This window comes from Echeneis naucrates, chromosome 24 (genome assembly GCF_900963305.1).
Source record: "Echeneis naucrates chromosome 24, fEcheNa1.1, whole genome shotgun sequence".
Classification (NCBI taxonomy): Eukaryota; Metazoa; Chordata; class Actinopteri; order Carangiformes; family Echeneidae; genus Echeneis; species Echeneis naucrates.
In genome coordinates this window covers 564048-582154 of record NC_042534.1, presented here as the reverse complement: position 1 = coordinate 582154, position 18107 = coordinate 564048, and the positions used below count along the sequence as shown (strand labels likewise).

At 46.7% G+C, this 18107-nt stretch overlaps 2 protein-coding genes and 4 non-coding genes across 9 annotated transcripts; 1 reads left to right on the top strand and 5 right to left on the bottom strand.

Moving 5' to 3' along the window:
- Positions 1-662: 662 nt before the first annotated feature.
- On the bottom strand, positions 663-4582 carry rps7 (ribosomal protein S7). The gene is made up of 7 exons (XM_029495943.1): positions 4555-4582; positions 3926-4011; positions 3500-3571; positions 2975-3118; positions 2307-2371; positions 1142-1292; positions 663-783 (listed from the first exon to the last, which is right to left on the bottom strand). The coding sequence occupies exons 2-7, from the start codon at positions 3998-4000 to the stop codon at positions 706-708; spliced, it is 585 nt and encodes a 194-aa protein (XP_029351803.1). The 5' UTR covers positions 4001-4011; positions 4555-4582; the 3' UTR covers positions 663-705.
- On the bottom strand, positions 880-1097 carry LOC115038331 (small nucleolar RNA SNORA73 family). Its single transcript, XR_003840513.1, has one exon. It is a non-coding gene; the product is annotated as a small nucleolar RNA SNORA73 family (small nucleolar RNA).
- Positions 1647-1864, bottom strand: LOC115038321 (small nucleolar RNA SNORA73 family). Its single transcript, XR_003840504.1, has one exon. It is a non-coding gene; the product is annotated as a small nucleolar RNA SNORA73 family (small nucleolar RNA).
- Positions 2481-2698, bottom strand: LOC115038330 (small nucleolar RNA SNORA73 family). Its single transcript, XR_003840512.1, has one exon. It is a non-coding gene; the product is annotated as a small nucleolar RNA SNORA73 family (small nucleolar RNA).
- Positions 3248-3465, bottom strand: LOC115038329 (small nucleolar RNA SNORA73 family). Its single transcript, XR_003840511.1, has one exon. It is a non-coding gene; the product is annotated as a small nucleolar RNA SNORA73 family (small nucleolar RNA).
- A 354-nt stretch (positions 4583-4936) lies between the features above and the next one.
- Positions 4937-9897, top strand: rnaseh1 (ribonuclease H1). Of its 4 annotated transcripts, XM_029496420.1 has the most exons (9): positions 4937-5022; positions 5259-5437; positions 5813-5937; positions 6130-6309; positions 6427-6526; positions 6618-6672; positions 7020-7104; positions 7340-7464; positions 8462-9897. In XM_029496420.1, the coding sequence occupies exons 2-9, from the start codon at positions 5310-5312 to the stop codon at positions 8564-8566; spliced, it is 903 nt and encodes a 300-aa protein (XP_029352280.1). In that variant the 5' UTR covers positions 4937-5022; positions 5259-5309; the 3' UTR covers positions 8567-9897. The 4 variants fall into 4 exon arrangements, with proteins under 4 accessions (XP_029352280.1, XP_029352279.1, XP_029352282.1 ...); XM_029496419.1 differs by having other exon boundaries at positions 4942-5437; XM_029496422.1 differs by having other exon boundaries at positions 4942-5437; positions 5813-5942; positions 6147-6309.
- The last annotated feature ends 8210 nt before the right edge of the window (positions 9898-18107 follow it).

Here is an 18107-nt window from a genome sequence, read left to right as displayed (position 1 = left end):
ACTCTTTTAGTGGAATGTGGATGATACACTGCGTAACATATGCATTAATATTATCTGAAGCAAACAAGAAGAAAAATGAGAAGAGAAAGACTGGAGGGGGCAAACAATGAAGGGCAGCCGATCATGGAGGGGATACAACAGGATATTCAGTCCGACCCTGGAGCTGGCAGCTCCCAGCAGCTGTTCTCTGTCCAGGGGATGTATAAGTGCTTTGGTGGTAAAATACTAAATGCATATTTATTGTTGCTTAGATGAGAAAAGTGTTTTTTACAGTTGAAGGAGACACATTAGTGTTGCTCAGGCTGCCAGCACACATCCTGACTGACCTCCACACAGAGTGACTGTCATAGTTTCCATGTACTCCTACATGGACACATCAATGACCTATTAATACATGTGAGGCATGGCTTCGTTTGGTCGCATTACTTAAATCTGCTTCAACAAGATTACGTGAGCTCATGTTCAGGGAGGATGATCGGTGAAGTCAGCGCTTTTAGACGAAAGTCAGAACAAAAACTGGACCGGAGCAGGTTATGTTGGCAGCATCAGTTACCATGGTGATACAGACAGCTTCAAAGAGAGCCGCTTTGATGTCTTCGCAGTTCACCCCTCAGAAGGAACCCAATCAGCTCCGTCTGCTTTCACCAAGAAACAGACAAACGTCCAGAACAGCGACAGTAAACAAATTTATTTTGTCATCTGCATTTACAGCTGGAATTCTGGGAATTCAAACACGACGTCTTTGCCTGTGAGCTTCTTGTAGACTCCAGAGAAGGTTTCCACCTGAAGGACAACAAACAAGACGTCAAAACTTCAGAACCAGTTCGATTCACACATGAACGGACTCCTGATTCATTAACAAGAAACTTCTTGATGTGATCATGTGCACTGCATGGTTTAGCTCCCCAGTAACGGCCCCAAAAGGACTCTGGGAAGATGTAGGAATATGCAGGACGCCCGTCCTCACCGACCGAGGCCGGGGACAGAGCTTTGTCTCCGACGTCGTGGAACGGGACTGTACGTCTCAGCTCAGAGCTACGCTCCCATACGCCACCAGGACAGAGCCAGGAGACCAGATCTCTGGGTGTCCACGTCGGACCCGACCGAGCCCTCAGGCTGCTCCGTCACGTTGGTCACTTACTTTGTGTTCCACGTTGTTCTGCTGAGCCTTGTCCAGGTGGACCTTGATGAGCCTGCTGCTGTCCAGTTTTACTCTGATCCTCTTGCCAACGATCTCACTGGGGAAGACCAAGTCCTCCAAGATGGCGTCGTGGACTGCAGTCAGAGTACGGCTGGATGGAGCGAAGGAAGCGTCGCATTAAAACTCAGCAACAACGAGTCAGTCATCAATAATCCTGTTCATATCAATCTGCATTTAGTTTCAGTCGATTTATTTAAACAGCTCTAAAGCTTTAAAATGCTCAGCTCATCAGTTACTGTCACTGTTGATCAGGAAGGCGCCAAGATATCCAGACAAGCTGGAGACAATTTAACTGATCTATGATCAATAATGTCAGTCACTTCAGTGTCAGAGTTCAACAGAATATTATAAGAACAGTGAAGTTCAGATTGAAGTCAAATGAGCTTCAGATGCAGTTTAAAGCCAAAAACCGAGCCAGCTTCTTTAAAATAAAGGAGTACAGGCAGACTGTGCACTGCATGGTTTAGCTCCCCAGTAACGGCCCCAAAAGGACTCTGGGAAGATGTAGGAATATGCAGGACGCCCGTCCTCACCGACCGAGGCCGGGGACAGAGCTTTGTCTCCGACGTCGTGGAACGGGACTGTACGTCTCAGCTCAGAGCTACGCTCCCATACGCCACCAGGACAGAGCCAGGAGACCAGATCTCTGGGTGTCCACGTCGGGATGGACTTCATTTACACACAACTGAAAACATTTCTGATACAGACCCGAAGTCCAAAACCTGAACTCTGGTATTAACAGCCTGAAGGGACTTTAACTGTAAATATCATCAATTCAAAAAGACCAGAGTGACGACAGCGATGATCATTTTTATCTTACTGGTTGGTTGAACATTTCGAACCAGTCATATTCAGCTTGACTCATTTCCACCAAATTCACCTCAAACTTCTCCATAAAAAAGCAAAACAAACCCAAAACCTCTGTCGCAGAAGACCAGGTCTGAGTCTGTCGTCACACCAGATCCTTCATAAGAGTCAAACTGTTGCTGTAGGAAACTTATAAAAACTTGGGAGTTTTAGCATTTCCCTGATTATCTGAGTGTCTAACAGTGTGATGATCCAACTTCAGAGCTGACCAGAACAGAGATCGTGTGAACGGACTCACCTTCTGGGACGCTTCTGCTTATTCTTTGTGCGGCTTTTCCTGGTTGGTTTGGGCAGGATTCTCCTCTGAAAGTCAAAAACAATCTCCAATTAAAGTCCAACCAGGATCCAAACATTTAAACAGACCACGATGGTCTGGATCAGTCTAAGACCTGAAAGCCTGATGAAGATGTGATCATGTGCACTGCATGGTTTAGCTCCCCAGTAACGGCCCCAAAAGGACTCTGGGAAGATGTAGGAATATGCAGGACGCCCGTCCTCACCGACCGAGGCCGGGGACAGAGCTTTGTCTCCGACGTCGTGGAACGGGACTGTACGTCTCAGCTCAGAGCTACGCTCCCATACGCCACCAGGACAGAGCCAGGAGACCAGATCTCTGGGTGTCCACGTCGGTCTACAGTTTACAGGGTCAGCAACGACCAGAACTGCTGCAAGTTGTTGGTTTATAATGCAAGCCATGAAAAGTTGAATCAATAAATCTGAAAACAACTTCTAACAGGTCCACTCTAACAGGAAGTGATCCAAGTCATGTGACCGAGCCGGGACAAGTGGTAGAAAATGGATGATTCATTCATTCATGGTTACATGAGCTGATCTTCAGAGTGAAACAACAAGAACAGGAGGAACCTGCACAGCTCAGGACATAAACTCCACCTACTTCATCCTCACCTGTGCAATGAACACCACGTGCTTTCCGCTGAACTTCTTCTCCAGCTCCCTCACCAGACGCACCTGAATCTTCTGGAAGGATTTCAGCTGAGGAACAGGAACGAAGATGATGATGGCTTTCCTGCTGCCACCAACTTCTATTTCCTACAAACAGAAACAGACATTTAAATTGGAACAAGATGATCTCAAACTGTCACTCAGCAGCTGGTAAACTAGTCCAAGTCTGGAGGATAAAACTGGCTAAGATAAAATAGCTTCAGTTGAACTGACAGATCATGTGCACTGCATGGTTTAGCTCCCCAGTAACGGCCCCAAAAGGACTCTGGGAAGATGTAGGAATATGCAGGACGCCCGTCCTCACCGACCGAGGCCGGGGACAGAGCTTTGTCTCCGACGTCGTGGAACGGGACTGTACGTCTCAGCTCAGAGCTACGCTCCCATACGCCACCAGGACAGAGCCAGGAGACCAGATCTCTGGGTGTCCACGTCGGTTTACAGACAACTTAAAACAGCAGAAGCTCCCACCTTTGCTGCAGTGATGTTCAGCTCTCTCAGCTGAGCCTTCAGGTCAGAGTTCATCTCCAGCTCGAGCAGAGCCTGCAGGAAGACACCAACAATCAGCTCCCTGAACAAACATCCTCAGCCTGAAACAGTCCACCTGATCCCACAGAGACTGAGGCCGGTCCTTCGAGATCCCGGACCAAACCGACAAGGACCTGAAGGACCGGGGAAACTGGTGCTGGTTCGAGAAGCTGTGTGCTACCTTTGGTCCGTTTCCTGCACCGCAAGGTCAGATGATGTTGACAGGAAGGATTTTCTTCAGACTAACGGTAGCTCATTTTAAAGTCAGACTGACGGACTCTCATTGTGATATTTAAATGGAGTCCATGTCTCACACGTTTGGATTCTCTGGTTGTGACAGTGTCACAGCAGAGAACATGATCTTCTTACCTGAGAGATCCCAGACTCAAACTCATCTGGCTTTTCGCCGTTCGGCTTCACTATTTTGGCGCTGGTACTGAACATGGCCTTTGTCTCTGCAGAGAAACAGACAGGAGGTCAGACACATGGACACACCTGAAGTCCAGACCGGCTCTAAGCGAACACGGACTGTGTGAGGCCGGCGGATTTGGACTGAAATATGGAGTTAAACATTAAAACGTAAAAACGTGGGGCGATCCGACCCTGCTAGCTTAATCAGACCTCAGGCTAACCAGCACATTAGCCGCTGTAGCTTAGCCGGCTGATACTTCTCACCCTGCTGGGTTTAAAGATAAGGCTTTGAACAGGCGGGCAGAGCAGAATAATCAGATTTATCTGAGATAAAATCCAGAGGACAGCTGATGGAGCCCGACACCTCCTGCAGTCTGAACACATGTAACGGCCTAACAGCTCCATCACCGGACCGACTCCACTACCGTCCACTTCCAGCCATAAAACGGCCATCCGCCGCCACAGACCGCACAATCTGAGGCATCACACACTTAACTAACGTCGCGGTGCGAGAATTTAACAATTTAACCGAATTAAGGCGCTTTTTGTTTCAGAAAAGTCAGCCGGGGGAAAATGGCACGACTCACCTCTGTCAACGACGGCCAAGGAAGAGACCGGAACCTCGCGAGAGTTGTATTAATCCAATGGGAGCGAGGCACGCTACTATCGCGATAATGCCTGCTCTCGCGCTTCAACTGCGATCGTGTTGCCTTCAGGTACAATATGACAAAAATGTTCGCAGGTCGTTTGTAAAAGCACACAGCGTCCCCAACATGGTTCTGTTATTTAGATTTTTACAGTGAAAAGACGACACAAAATACAAACCCATGAAAAGTTTATATCCCGTTTATATCATGTTCCTTTACACCTGGCTCAGGAATTTACGGCCGCCCTTCCTTAAACGGTTGTCCTTAAAAATACCGTTCAAATTATAACTCATGAATGTGGCGTGAAACGTCACAACATCGCGACAGTTTCCGTGAGTTGCACATCTGTGACCCGTCACATTTGGTTTTTGTGTTTTGGAGGATTTTCTTTGTTCCGGAGCTTTTCAGGTTGGAAAACAAACGATTAACTTTGTAGTTAGAAGGCTACGAGTTCACCCAAACGGTTGTCAAGCTAATTTGAGGGGTTTGTGTTACATTTCGTAATTCCTAAGAGCCAAACTAGCTAACGGGAAGTAGCTAGTTAGCCCTCATTTACGGCTGAATTTCCGCTTTCTGGGAGACAAAACAACCTGAAAACAGACCGAGTTGTGGGCTTTAATCTCATTTTACTGTGTCGGGGGCAGAACCAGGATGTCAGCCGGCCTCGTGGCTCGGTGGGTCCTCGGCAGACAGTGATGTTTAGACTGACTGGTCTTCTCAGTGTAGTCCGCAGGACCGTCTGCAGCGCCGCCGACGACATGGCGAAGGGCAAGTTCTTCTACGCAGTCAGAAAAGGATTCAATCCCGGAGTCTACGACTCATGGTGAGGCCGGTGTGTTGGAAAATCACAGCCACGCACCAAACTCTGCTAAGGTTTCTAATGTTTTATGTCTGTTATCAATACAGTCAACACTTAAATTCGACGTACATGGCATCACATTGCAGTTAAAATAAGATGTCAAATAATCACGTTTTTATTTTGAGATTTGATCCATAAGTCCCATAATAGGAAGATTATTACTTAAAGGAGATCATTAGCAGGCTCCTCTGCTGCATGTTGTGATCACACACATCATCTGTCCTTATCTGAAATGATGGAAAGTGGAGAATAAATAAGGACTGAAAATAAGCTTGAATGTTTAAATGAGCTGATGTTAAGATGGGTAGAATAACTTCTGATTATTTTTCTGTTATTCAGGGAGAAATGTAAAAAGCAGGTGGATAAATATTCATCTCCATCTTTCAAGAAGTTTGCAACAGAAAAGGATGCCTGGGCTTTTGTCAGAGGAGTCGATGTTTCTGCAGGACCACCGCTGAAGAAAGGTAACGTTTGACCTCTTCTGCTGCAGGAACTTATTCTGGAGGTGAGGAGGAGCGAGACCTGAGAACATATCCTCATGTTAAAGGTTGAAGGTGTGATGCATTAGGAGAAAAACTGACTTTCTCCATAAACTCAGAATGAGAGCAGCTCAGATTTGAAGTGACAAACAAACAAAGAGTGTTTTTGGTTCCCAGAGGCTCAGAGCGGGGAGTCGGCTGCTGCTTATCTTCCCAAAAGAGGCCATGAGGCCCTGGAGTACATTCCCCTTGGTAAGAAGAGATGTCACCCCGAAGAGGAGGAGGCGTCCTCCCCCAAACGAGTCAAACAGTCAGAGAGCTCAACTTCTGTGAGCAAAGACGGATTCACATACATGGGTAAGATGTTCAAACTGCCTCTAGAAATCTCAAATTTTTATTTTATGTATTCATTTTTCAGTCAAGCTTGCGTTGAAATCAGCAGCTTGTGAGTGTTGCTGTTCTCCCTCCATCCAGGCGATGCTGTGGTTGTTTATACAGACGGCTGCTGCTCAGGCAACGGCAGGAATGGAGCTCGGGCCGGCATCGGAGTGTACTGGGGTCCCGACCACCCGCTGTGAGGACAAACACATAGTTATTGTGAAACTGGACTGAGGGAACACAGGTTCAAAATCTCAATAAAACACATGTATCACTGTTTCCTGTAGAAATGTTGCAGAGCGGCTGCAGGGAAGACAAACAAACCAGCGAGCAGAGCTGCAGGTAAACATCTCCCATACATGAACGTAATGACTCACACACCAGAAGCTCTATATTCTAGACTTTAGAGGCATTTCATCATGAAACTTTTTTATAGTGCATCAAGTCTGACCATGTCTGAAGTCGACTTTAATAAATGTTTTATTCAGTAGAAGTGTCTGATCTGGGCAGGAGCAGACATATTGATTGATCAAAGCCAATCTCAGACTAAAGCTAAAACCTGATCCACATCCTGAGCTGCTTAAGATTTATTTTACATGGTTCACAATATTCAGTGTCCGTTAAGTCCCAGGCCGGACTAACGATAAAGGTAACAGCATCTTGCCTTCTTCACTGTGTGTCCAAACCAGGCGGCCTGCAAAGCACTGGAGCAAGCCAAAGAGAGGAACTTCAAGAAGCTGGTTCTTTACACTGACAGCATGTTCACCATCAACGGTGAGTCGCCACTAAATGTGACCTGGTGGGTTTCCTGTGTCCCGCTGAGCTAACTCTTCAACACCTCCACTTCATTTTAGAAAATTCAGGAATGAGCTCAGTATTTTTACATGAATCATATCAGATGTTTGTCTCAGAGTCTGACTGAAAAGTCAACGTGGGGCTGCAGGGCTGGTGGACCAGGATCGTCCTTCAAAGAGCTGAGTCTGTGGTGTCTGTGATCCTGTTCCTTTAGGTGTGACCAGCTGGGTGAAGAACTGGAAGCTGAATGGCTGGAGGCTGAAATCTGGAGGTCTGGTCATCAACAAGGACGACTTTGTGAAGCTGGACAGACTGAACTCAGAGCTGGAGGTCGTCTGGGTAAAGTCAGCTGTTTTCTAAAGCCTTATAAGGTCTAGTCACACAGGAGAGTCAGCAGCTGAAGCAAAAATCTACAGGATTGATCTGAAATAGATTTAATTATTCCCCAAGAAAGGACTCATCATCTAAAATTCACATTAATCCTTTCCTTAAGCCTCTCCTGTCCACATGAGCTCAAGATATCACTTGTGTCCTGCTGTGACTGTAACTTCATTAACTAACCGATGATCTCGTTTCTCTGACTTCATCCTCTCACGCTGCGTCAGAAAACGGCCACAGGGGGCGTTAGAGACACATCAAATTCAAAATGAAGAGCAGGATTGCTTTGTGAAAATGACTAAATTCTGAACACAAGATCAGATGGTGGAAACAGACCAGTGTGTCGTCGGATTGTGAAGCTGTTTCTCCAGTTTTCCAGCAGATAAGGAGAATTTAGCTTTTTGCTGCAGCCTGAAACAAACTGTTTGTTCTTACCTGCTGTTTACTTTAAATATTCTGGTCCAGAAAGGCAAATGCCAGCTGGGAAGTGACGTTATCTGAAGACACAAAAGGCAGGCTTTGACCTGCATCATAAACAATTCTATGGAGACTGGAGCAAGGACAAACTGTTTTCAGACACAAAACCTCGAGCAGGACCAGACTCAGGGTGGGCGGCCATCTGCAGACACACAGAGACAAACAGCCATTCACACTCACACTCACACTCAGGCCTGTGGGCAAGTTAGTCACAGACGACCCTGAACTGTGGGAGGAATCAGGACAACCTGGAGGGGACCCACACAGATACACAGTGGTTCAAACCCAGACAGTCCTCACAGATTGGTCAGGTGTTCCTAATAAAGCGGCCACTAGGAGACCTGTCTGTCTGCACGGTCCTTTCAAAATAATGGAAGTATGAAATGACTGAAAATGACAGAGAGGCTGCTGATTTTATCGATACTGTGTAAAATGGCAAAGTGATGAGTTGATACCTGAATTTCTCCTCCCCGTCCTCCAGATGCACATCCCCGGCCACGCTGGCTACCACGGCAACGAGGAGGCCGACCGGCTGTCGAGAGAAGGAGCGTCGCAGAATTTACAGGACCAAGAAACAGACGATTAGCTGTAAAGAGCTGCAGGACTCATCACATCCTCCAGTTTATAAAACTGATGTTCGGAGGTTTGTGTTGTTTTTGTTTTTTCTTTTCCGGTGACTAAAATGAAACTCTTCCAGGGAGGGACTCTGAGTTAGGCGGTTTTTCTGTTGAATGTTGATATTTAATGTTTCTGCTCTGAATAAAGTAAAACGTTTGAAACAACCTACATTTGTTTTGTGACGCAGCTTTAAAAACAGAATTCCAAGAATTCAATTTTTTATTGGTTTTTGTTTTGGGGAGGAGAGAGGAGATGAGAAGGAGGGGCAACAGGTGAGGGGAAAGAAAGAGGAATGAAATTAGAAGTGAAGGGAAACGTCCCGAACAGCATTAAATTCAGATTATTCTGTTGTACTGAGCTTCATCCAGCAGGAGGCACTTGATCTCACCAGCAGAGTCAAACACGGAGCCGTTCAGAGTTTATTCAGGGATATTTCTTTTGTGTCATTGTTTGGAGTGTTTTTAATATACCTGTAAATACAGTTTAATACAGTGACATTAAAATGAGCAACGTGAAACTGGCAGCTGAGGAAACAAAGGTTCTCTGAGATACACAGATGGACTCAACACAAAAGTAACTTCGCCACATCAATCGTCAGCTACAGATGACACTGAAGTCCTTCAAATGCTTGAAGACGAAGAGGAAACATCTGTGAATCCAAGACAGCTGAGAAACTACATCTGCTGCTCATGTGATGTGGTCGAAAGCTCATGGGGCCACTAAAAGGACCTTGAAACGTCTGAACCAGCTGCCTTTGTGTAGTTCTGTTTACGTTTATGGAGCAACATTATCATTTTTATGTCCGCCTCATAGACGTAGGTTGAATATTCGTTCTTTTTTTTTTTGCTTTAGTTTGGCCTCCACCACGACAGACAGCCGGCTGCTCTCAGGACTCAGACTCTGTTTCTCTGCTGAAATGTGATGCGAAGTCCAACATAGAGACAGAAAATGTCTTTCACTCAGTTTATTCATGCAGAACATCTTTTGAGAGTTTCTCTCTATAAATTCATGTCCTGCTGCCATTTTACACTGACAGAACTTTATTTATTTTATTCTAATATTCTCTAATATTCTCTAATATTTTTATTCTCCTTAGTTATTAGTTATTTTCTAGAACACATTTTATTGATTCGTAATTTTTTCAACCCTCAGACGCTAAATACTTAAACGTTTGGATTTAAAAGTTGGTTGAATTGAGTAATTTTCCAGCTCTGAAACTCTCTTTAGACAATATTTTATATTGTAATTTCTTCATATATTGGAGAGTTAAAAATGAATTATCTGTAATAAATCTGAAGAATCAGCCTGATTAATAAAAACTTGTCATCAAGCACCAGTTGAAGTGTCGACATGTTAAGTCTTAACTTTGTCGTCTTCACTTCTGCTGGTAGAAACAGAAAAAAGAGAAAGTAAGAGACTCCCTCCTCCTCTTCCTCCTCTTCCTCGTCTTCCTCCTCTTCCTCCTCCGTCCTCCAGCTGTCGGTCAATTGGTCGGTGATGTCGATGATGGAAACAACAGGATGGAGGCTCGGGGTTCCTCGTTCTGACCCCGACTGCTGCCTTGCGGCGAGCGTGGGCCACCGTGACCCCGCCAGAGGCAGGCCAGTCTGAGAGAGAACGCCTCGAGGAGGTCAAAGGTCACCCCTCAGCTGCTTCACCTCCTCGCTGGCTGAGCCTTGTTAGCACTCCTCCTCAGCAGTCTGAGCTCTGGCATCAGTCCGCCGCTGCCCTGCTGGAGGGGAGGAAGACTGGGTGAACTGTAAAGAAACTTAACAAACCAGACATTAGAAACATCCTGCTCACATTCCAGGTTTTGTCAGTTTTTAGAGCAGCTCTGTGCAAAATAATCCAGAATGTTCTGCTGGGGTTGAAGAACTCACTGACACCTCAAACTGTCTGACACCGAGCGGGGGATGTTTGCTAAAGTGCCCACAGTGCTGGTGGGGATGAAAAAACTTTGTGCAGACATTCACTCGGTTGAGAGAAACAAGCCAGAGCTCTGCTGATGTGTTGTAGCCAAGTCGCTGAAGTCCAGGCCCAAGTTGAGTCTCGCTAGGTTGGCCGTTGCATCTTTGTCAGTCCTCCATATTGATGAGGTCACAGCTCAGGTCCCGTCCATGCTTCTGGGTTTACCTCCTGGTGGCTGAGACCACGATGGACCGGCTCAGGTCCAGATCTTGACTCTTCATTTGAGGTTTTCCAGATTCTGATTGTGTCAGTAAAACATCATTTCTGAGAGGACCAGATCACATCACATTTCACAGAGTCTGAGTTTTGTCTTGTTGTTGTGTCCTTCACAGGTTGGATTGGAATTCCTGAGTCAGTTACTGATTGTCAGGTCTGGTTGAGTCACATGATCACGTCTGTGTCACTCAGGTGGTCTCAGTTTGACCAGATTGTGATCATGTGATTTGATTCTTTGAGTCTTTAATTTAAAGAAGCCTCTGAAGGACAGTAAAGATCTTCCACCTCACAGAGGTGGTGAGTTGGTTAGTTGAAGTCATCAGCGCTCGTTCGTTTTGCGCAGCTCTTTAGCTCGGTTCCTCTCTGCTCCAACGTTTATCACCAAGTTATTTCTTCATCCAGTCTCGAGATGGTGTTTACTCTGGCGCTTCCCTTCTGATCCGGCATCAAGCAGAAGCAGGGCTCAGCATGCCGCCGATGGAGGAGGCACAGAAAGAGTCACAATCAAAGATAGTGAGGAGAACAAAGTGGCATCTGTTTCCATGACAGCTGTCTGAAAGCAGCTCCCCCGACTCCCTCGCTGCCAACACGGCCGTTTGATTTGACGAAAAAGGAGAGTTTCTTGGAGGTTTTTGCAGTTTTAGTGAAGGTACTGTTTTTCTACAGGAGGGTATTGCCTCAAAGCCCCCTCTGATTTGTTAAATAAGGATTGTCATTCTTTATTTTTGACTGCTAGTTGTTTTCATAAAGTCAGCCCCACAGGAGCTGCGGCTGTGTTTTCTTCTTGCCAGCTGAAGTTATGTTAATGGGGGAAATCAGAAAATAACTGGAGGTCAGAGAGAACAAAGAACCTGCCAACTCTGCTCATTAAAGAAACCCACCAGATTTATCTTCAGAACAAAACATCACTCTTTCACTGTCAGCTTTTTATTTGCTTTAAACACTCAGGATGAGATTGGAGAGTTTCAGAAATATTGGCAGATGGATAGACTTTATTGATCCACTGATCGCCTCCTTCTTTTGGAAATCATCTGTCCCATTTCGTAGGCTTCTTGTTCTGGAAACAAAGGAACCAACAAACGTGATGAAAATAAATAAAATGTCGGAAAAAATCACCAACAGAGGGAGAGAGCTCTAAATAAAGTTGAAGGGTGGGCTGGAGACCATGAGCCCCTCAAACAGGGACAGACTTTACACACCACAAACATCCATCAGAAACATGGTGGGCAGTTTGAGGATGGTCTGGTCCATCAGCACAGTCAGCATCATTCAAAGATCTGAACTTCTCGCACTTCCTCTTCCTGAAAGTCCGTGAGCTTCTGTTCATCGTCTCAGCGTCTGAATGCCTCACATGGGCGGAGTCTTGTGCTTTTTCACAACACGATCAAAGATTTTCAAAGTTTTTCAGTCAGAGAGGTCAGTGAATGCACCACCTCTCTGATGGAGCTGGATCAGTTTTCCGTCGTTCTGATCTCGCAGAGCTTCTCCCTGCTGATTTGAAATGTACGAGTCAGTCTGCGCCCTCGTGGAAACTTTGCCGTGCTTGGCTGCCCTGCAGTCATGTCAGTATTCCTAAAGTTCCACTCCAAAATGAGATTTTCAAACTACATTTGAACATTATGACGCCTACTCTGATGTATGAAAAAAAAAAAGAAATCAAATATTGGCATGAAAGTAGAACTCATTATGGAAATACATCTAACTTATTGACTATTCATTAAATTTGCTTGTGAAGCAGGAAGGAGGCCGTTTTCAGGAAGGTGTCTGAGGTGAACACTGTCCCGTCATATGGAGACTGAATTGTTCAGTAATTAGTTGTTTTGGAGTTTAATTACGGTGTGAGTCTGGTAGAACTGATCCCAGGTAGTGGTGGAAGGTGAAGGTCCAGACCGATGAATACAAGCAGACAGGACGTTCAGCAGGAAGTCTGACGAAGAGCTGATGGAAACGGCTTTCAGCGTGATGGCTTAATGAGGAAGCTGGGAAGGTTTGAGTCGGTGGAGAAAGGAGGAGGAGTGACAGACGTCACCCGTCGGTTTATGAGCTGCCACTTTGAAGCCTCCAGTTTTCAATTTAACTGTTGGCCATTTTAGTTTGAAAACAGAAGAAGTCAGAGAGTTACGTGCCACATCAGGACGGACTCAGCTGCTGATGTGGAGGGAAAATTGTGCGAAGGCCAGATCATCTAATTTGGGTTTGATCTTCGTAGATGGTGTCCTCCCCAGGATGCAGCTGTTTAATCTGGATTTCTATGAAGCAAAGTGGATTTCATTTAAAATGGCTGAATTTTTCCTGGTCTGGTTTGGAAAGCTGTGAGTGTGGGCAGCTTTTTTTTCTGTTCATTAGACCGACTGACCAGATTCTGCAGCAGCAGCTGAAAAAGCCTTTGTGTCAGAGTGAGAGCCGACTGCAGCGTCAAACACAACAGTCACACTTTCACCTCTTCACCAAAAAACGATTCATAAACTTCTTCTAATTGCTGCTTTCAGTTTTTGAACTCGGCACAGCGTTCGCCCGGCGTCCTCATTATGAGGAGAGGTGAATTGTGGGTAGATACTGCGGGGGGTTCGACAGCCCGCTGTGAGCACCGATGTTTCAGAAGGCGGGAAGGAAGGAGACGAAAGAGAGGATGGATGTGATGGTGGGGGGAGGGGGGGGCTGGAGAAGAGAGGAGGCGGAGGTGCTGAGGGAATCAGAGGACATTTGAGGAAACAAGACAAGAAAAAGACAAAGACCGAAACAGGGAGGAGAAAAGATGGTGGTGGAGGGATGGAAGGAAGAAGAGGAAAGGCAGAATTAAGGGAGCTTCTTCAAAGAGGAGAAGAAACAGAGAAGAACACAAACTCCTGCTCCAAAAAACCAACGGCATGATGGGAAACATGGTGCTGGTCTGCAGGGATTTGTGTTTTCATCAGTGTGGCAGCTTTACACGACTTCATGCTGTTAAAGTTGGAAAGTCAGCATCAAATTTTAATATTTTATCATGCTCAGTTAGAAAGGTCATTTCCAGGAGTAGAAACAACAACTGAAACGGGCTGATTCCCAAAAAACAAATAAAATGAATCGTTAGTTTTCAGAGGCCAAACCCATTTCCTGGATAGTTTTGTGCTGAATTGAAGCTGCAGTCCAGCTAGCAGCTCGCTGTTTGTTCTGCCTCCCTGGAAGCTGCTTCAGAAGTGGAATGTTTCAGACTTAAATGCAGCCCAGTGAGGAGCGGTTTGGTGTCAGAGTATCTGCAGAAATGGGGCACCGAGCTGCTGCGAGCTGCCTGTCGGCTGTTGAAATGCTGCTCAGGTCTGCAGCGGGACGACTGCCTGAATCCCAAACACACAGAGCACGTCTCCATCCAGCAGAATTAGAGCAAAAGAGCAGGAAAAACCTGCTGGAATGTTTCCGCCCTCCTGACTGAGGAATGATGGGAAATGTGGTCCTAATTTGCCCAAACATCACAGCTAACGACACCGAGCGCCCGGTCGTCTGCTGCCGCTGCATCACTTGATTACTGGGAGCTATAGTGAGGCCCTGGGGGGGCCGCCACAAGCCAGCGAGCGTCTGCATATTTCTACATAAATTAGCTCTTTTTCGGCTCATTTCTTTACTCAGATTCAACCGTTTCACTTCATTTGCTTCAGGGGGAACTCCACTTCCTCTCTGATTCCCTTCACAGTTATAGTGGAAATTATAATTATTGTTATTATTGTGTGGGGGCGTGCTGAAATTGATTAAGGAAGAAAACTAACGTCGAAGTGGAGCCTGAAAGTTACAGGCTTTCTTCAGAATAAAAGCCTTTGTGAGGATGTTTGAGACAAAGCTGTCCACCTTCCTTTGTCCACCATTGTGGGCCTTTAAACCTTCTCTGCGTTTGAAAACGGTGCCGGCCTATAAAATATGTCCGCCTCGTCAATAAGTCTGATGAAGTTGTGTCTCAGTGTGTTTCATTAAGACGATATCTGCTCGTGTTTACCTCCACATTCAGCGTTTATTTATTCATTCATTCAGCAGCACTGACTTCCTTCAGTAATATGGACGCTGTCTGTCTTTCCGTCTCTCAGCTGTATTAAATGTTAATCAGCCTCCTGCAGACTCTGCCGCTCTCTCCGGCTTAATGTTTCTTAATTCAGCTCCAAATCTTCTCCTCATTCTTTATGCAAAAATCAGCCCTGAAAAAATCTTTTCAAAGCCAAAGCCCTGCAGAGCGACGCGCCGCACTCCCAAAATACGAGATAGACAGACAGATAGATATTCTTAGAAATGAGAATGTAAAGTCTGCCCTGAGAGGAGAAGACACTGATAAATAAATACCACAGTAATTACCCCGCCCCACCCCCCGGTGTAGAAACAGGTGGGAACTTTGGCCTGATGGTAAAAGAGGACTATTCCACGCTTTGACTTTATCTGATAGTTCATTTCGTTTAAAAAGAGTTCATGTCTTATGATTCTGGTTTCACTCTGTGTTTGGTCTCCACCAGCTCCTGAAGGAAACTTGGTGAATGTTTTGGTTTAGGAAGTGAAGAGAGGCGTGGCTGAGTCCAGACTGGAGCACGAAGCAGCAGATTGAGCTGAGACGTGATGCAGCTGAAGCCAGTTAAAGTGTGAACGGGTTTCGTTTCTGCCGTCTGCCTGATCACCCATTTGGTGTTTTCTGCCTTTTGGTGTCTCCGGTCTTTCACAAACTGCTGCCTCATCGTTTAACCCAGATCCAGATCCAGATCAGCTGCAGATACCTCCCTCCCTCCGTCTTTCTCTTTCTGCCTGTGATGCTTTATTTATTTCACATCGAGCCACCGGCCCAGTTTGTGGAGCTGTCTGCTGGGAAAAGTCTCCCGACGGCCACGACGTGACTGTAGTCACATGAACGTTTGTTCAGATTACTTCGGCCTGTAAAAGTTTTCCTGAATGTTGCTCGCTGTGGAAGATTTTCATCTCCTGTCCACATGAAGGACCTGAATCTGAAACATTTGATCATGTCTGTGAGCTGCTGGTCCGAAGCCTCTGGTGTGTCGTTTGGCTGTCAGCCATCTTGGTTTTGTATATTTGGAGAAGTGGGGACATTTTCCCATAGTCTTCAACTTCAAACGTGTGACGAAGGAGACGTTAACGGAGGGGCGGAGTTTATCTTCACCATTCCCTTCTCCGCCTGTCAGGGAGTCTCTGATTGGTGATTCACCTGCCCCCCCCGCCTCCAATGCCACGGCCCTGTGAGGTAGGAAGTGACCTACATAGCATGGCGGCTCCCTCGCCTCGGCTGTCGTTTGCATTTCAAGGGGAGATGAATAATTTACACACACACAGACACACACAGACACACACACACTCTGACGATTCCCAAATCTCACCATCCAAACACTGAACGTACGTCCCATCGCAGCATGACAGGCCTCAATAACATTAGATAACAGAATTCAAATATGGATCTGTGTGTGTCCGTGTGTCCGTGTGTGTGTCTGTGTGTGTGTCTGTGTGTGTGTCTGTGTGTCTGTGTGTGTTGTGGAGGAGGTGTTAGGAGAAGATCTGTGTCTGAGGCACCAGAACTGAGAAACCACAGGTGATACTTAGGAAAGGAGAGAAGGAAGGAAGGGGTCCTGATGTGGACCTGGACCTGGAACCTGGAGCTGGAGCTGGAGCTGGACCTGGAACCTGGACCTGGACCTGGAGCTGGACCTGGACCTGGAGCTGGACCTGGACCTGGACCTGGACCTGGACCTGGACCTGGAGCTGGAGCTGGAGCTGGACCTGGACCTGGAGCTGGACCTGGAACCTGGACCTGGAGCTGGACCTGGACCTGGAACCTGGACCTGGACCTGGAGCTGGAGCTGGAGCTGGACCTGGACCTGGACCTGGACCTGGAGCTGGAGCTGGAGCTGGACCTGGACCTGGAGCTGGACCTGGAACCTGGACCTGGAGCTGGACCTGGACCTGGAACCTGGACCTGGACCTGGAGCTGGAGCTGGAGCTGGACCTGGACCTGGAACCTGGACCTGGACCTGGAGCTGGAGCTGGAGCTGGACCTGGACCTGGAACCTGGACCTGGACCTGGAGCTGGGCCGGTACTTGGTCTGTGTTGATGATGAAGAAGGAGCTTTCTGGTCATCCAGATGTTTCCTTTGCTCACGATGCAATGCAGTGTGTGTGAGTGTGAGCCAGCTGAATGACCTACAGAGAGGACATCATCACCCCCACACACAGACACACACAGACACACACAGACACACACAGACACACACAGACACACACAGACACTCTGCAGGTCCAGCCAGCAGATCATGTGACACATGATCACTATAAAAGTGATGGTGGTAAAATCATAAAGTTTTTCACATAAACCTCAAATAGCTTCAGAGCCAGTAAGTCCTGAGAATCTGAGACCAGGACCAGGACCATCAGGACCAGATCAGGATGAGACCAGGACCAGGACCATCAGGACCAGATCAGGACCAGGACACTCAGGACCAGATCAGGATGAGACCAGGACCAGGACAGTCCTGGTCTCATCCTGATCAAAGACTGTGTCCTGGACTTCCCAGGACTGAGGGAGTCCACATTTGGAGCCACACATTAGTAAAACACACCGGCCGTCTGTCGGCAGGTCGTTGTGACATCATCATCAGGTTCTGTTGCCAGGCGACACCTGGTGGTCGTAGTGATGACGACAGGAGGGAAGGGAAAAGTGCGGTGTATGGTGTGTTCGATTCCCATGTGGACCCAGTCCTCTGAGAGACCCGGTCTGGTCCATAGACCAGCTCTGGTTCATCAGCTGGTCCCGCCCCCTCAGAACGCATCACAAGGCCTGACTCCTGTTGCCTAGCAACCTCAACAACACTTAACTGGTTCTCCACAAAAACCTGACGTGCTAAAGTCTTCAGTTCTTAACAGCTGCAACACGAAACTTAGATGGAACCTTTTCTGTGCGGCTCTGTGGAACAACGGACAGTGTGTCGGGTTCGAGTCCCGTCGGAGTCATCAGTCAGACACGAGTTTGAATAAAAGTGTTAAAGTATCGTTTAAATTTGTGAATTAATGGTCACTTCAGGAAAACATTCAAACTAATTCATTTTTTTTACATCCAGTCAGCGCCTCATTAATATCAGATACATCTTTTCATCAGTTTTTATTCTGCAGTTATTCTTTTTTGTATTTATTTTGTGTTCATGCTGCAGATTCGACGTGAAAGCAAAAGAAACTGCTCCAAAGGAAGGAAGGAAATATAGGAAACGAGGAAGGGTGGTTCATGTTGACGCCTCATATATCTCATTCTTCCTTCTGTCTGTCTATACTGTCACTGTGTGTGTGTGTGTGTGGTGGGAGTCAGGAGCAGAATATAAAGC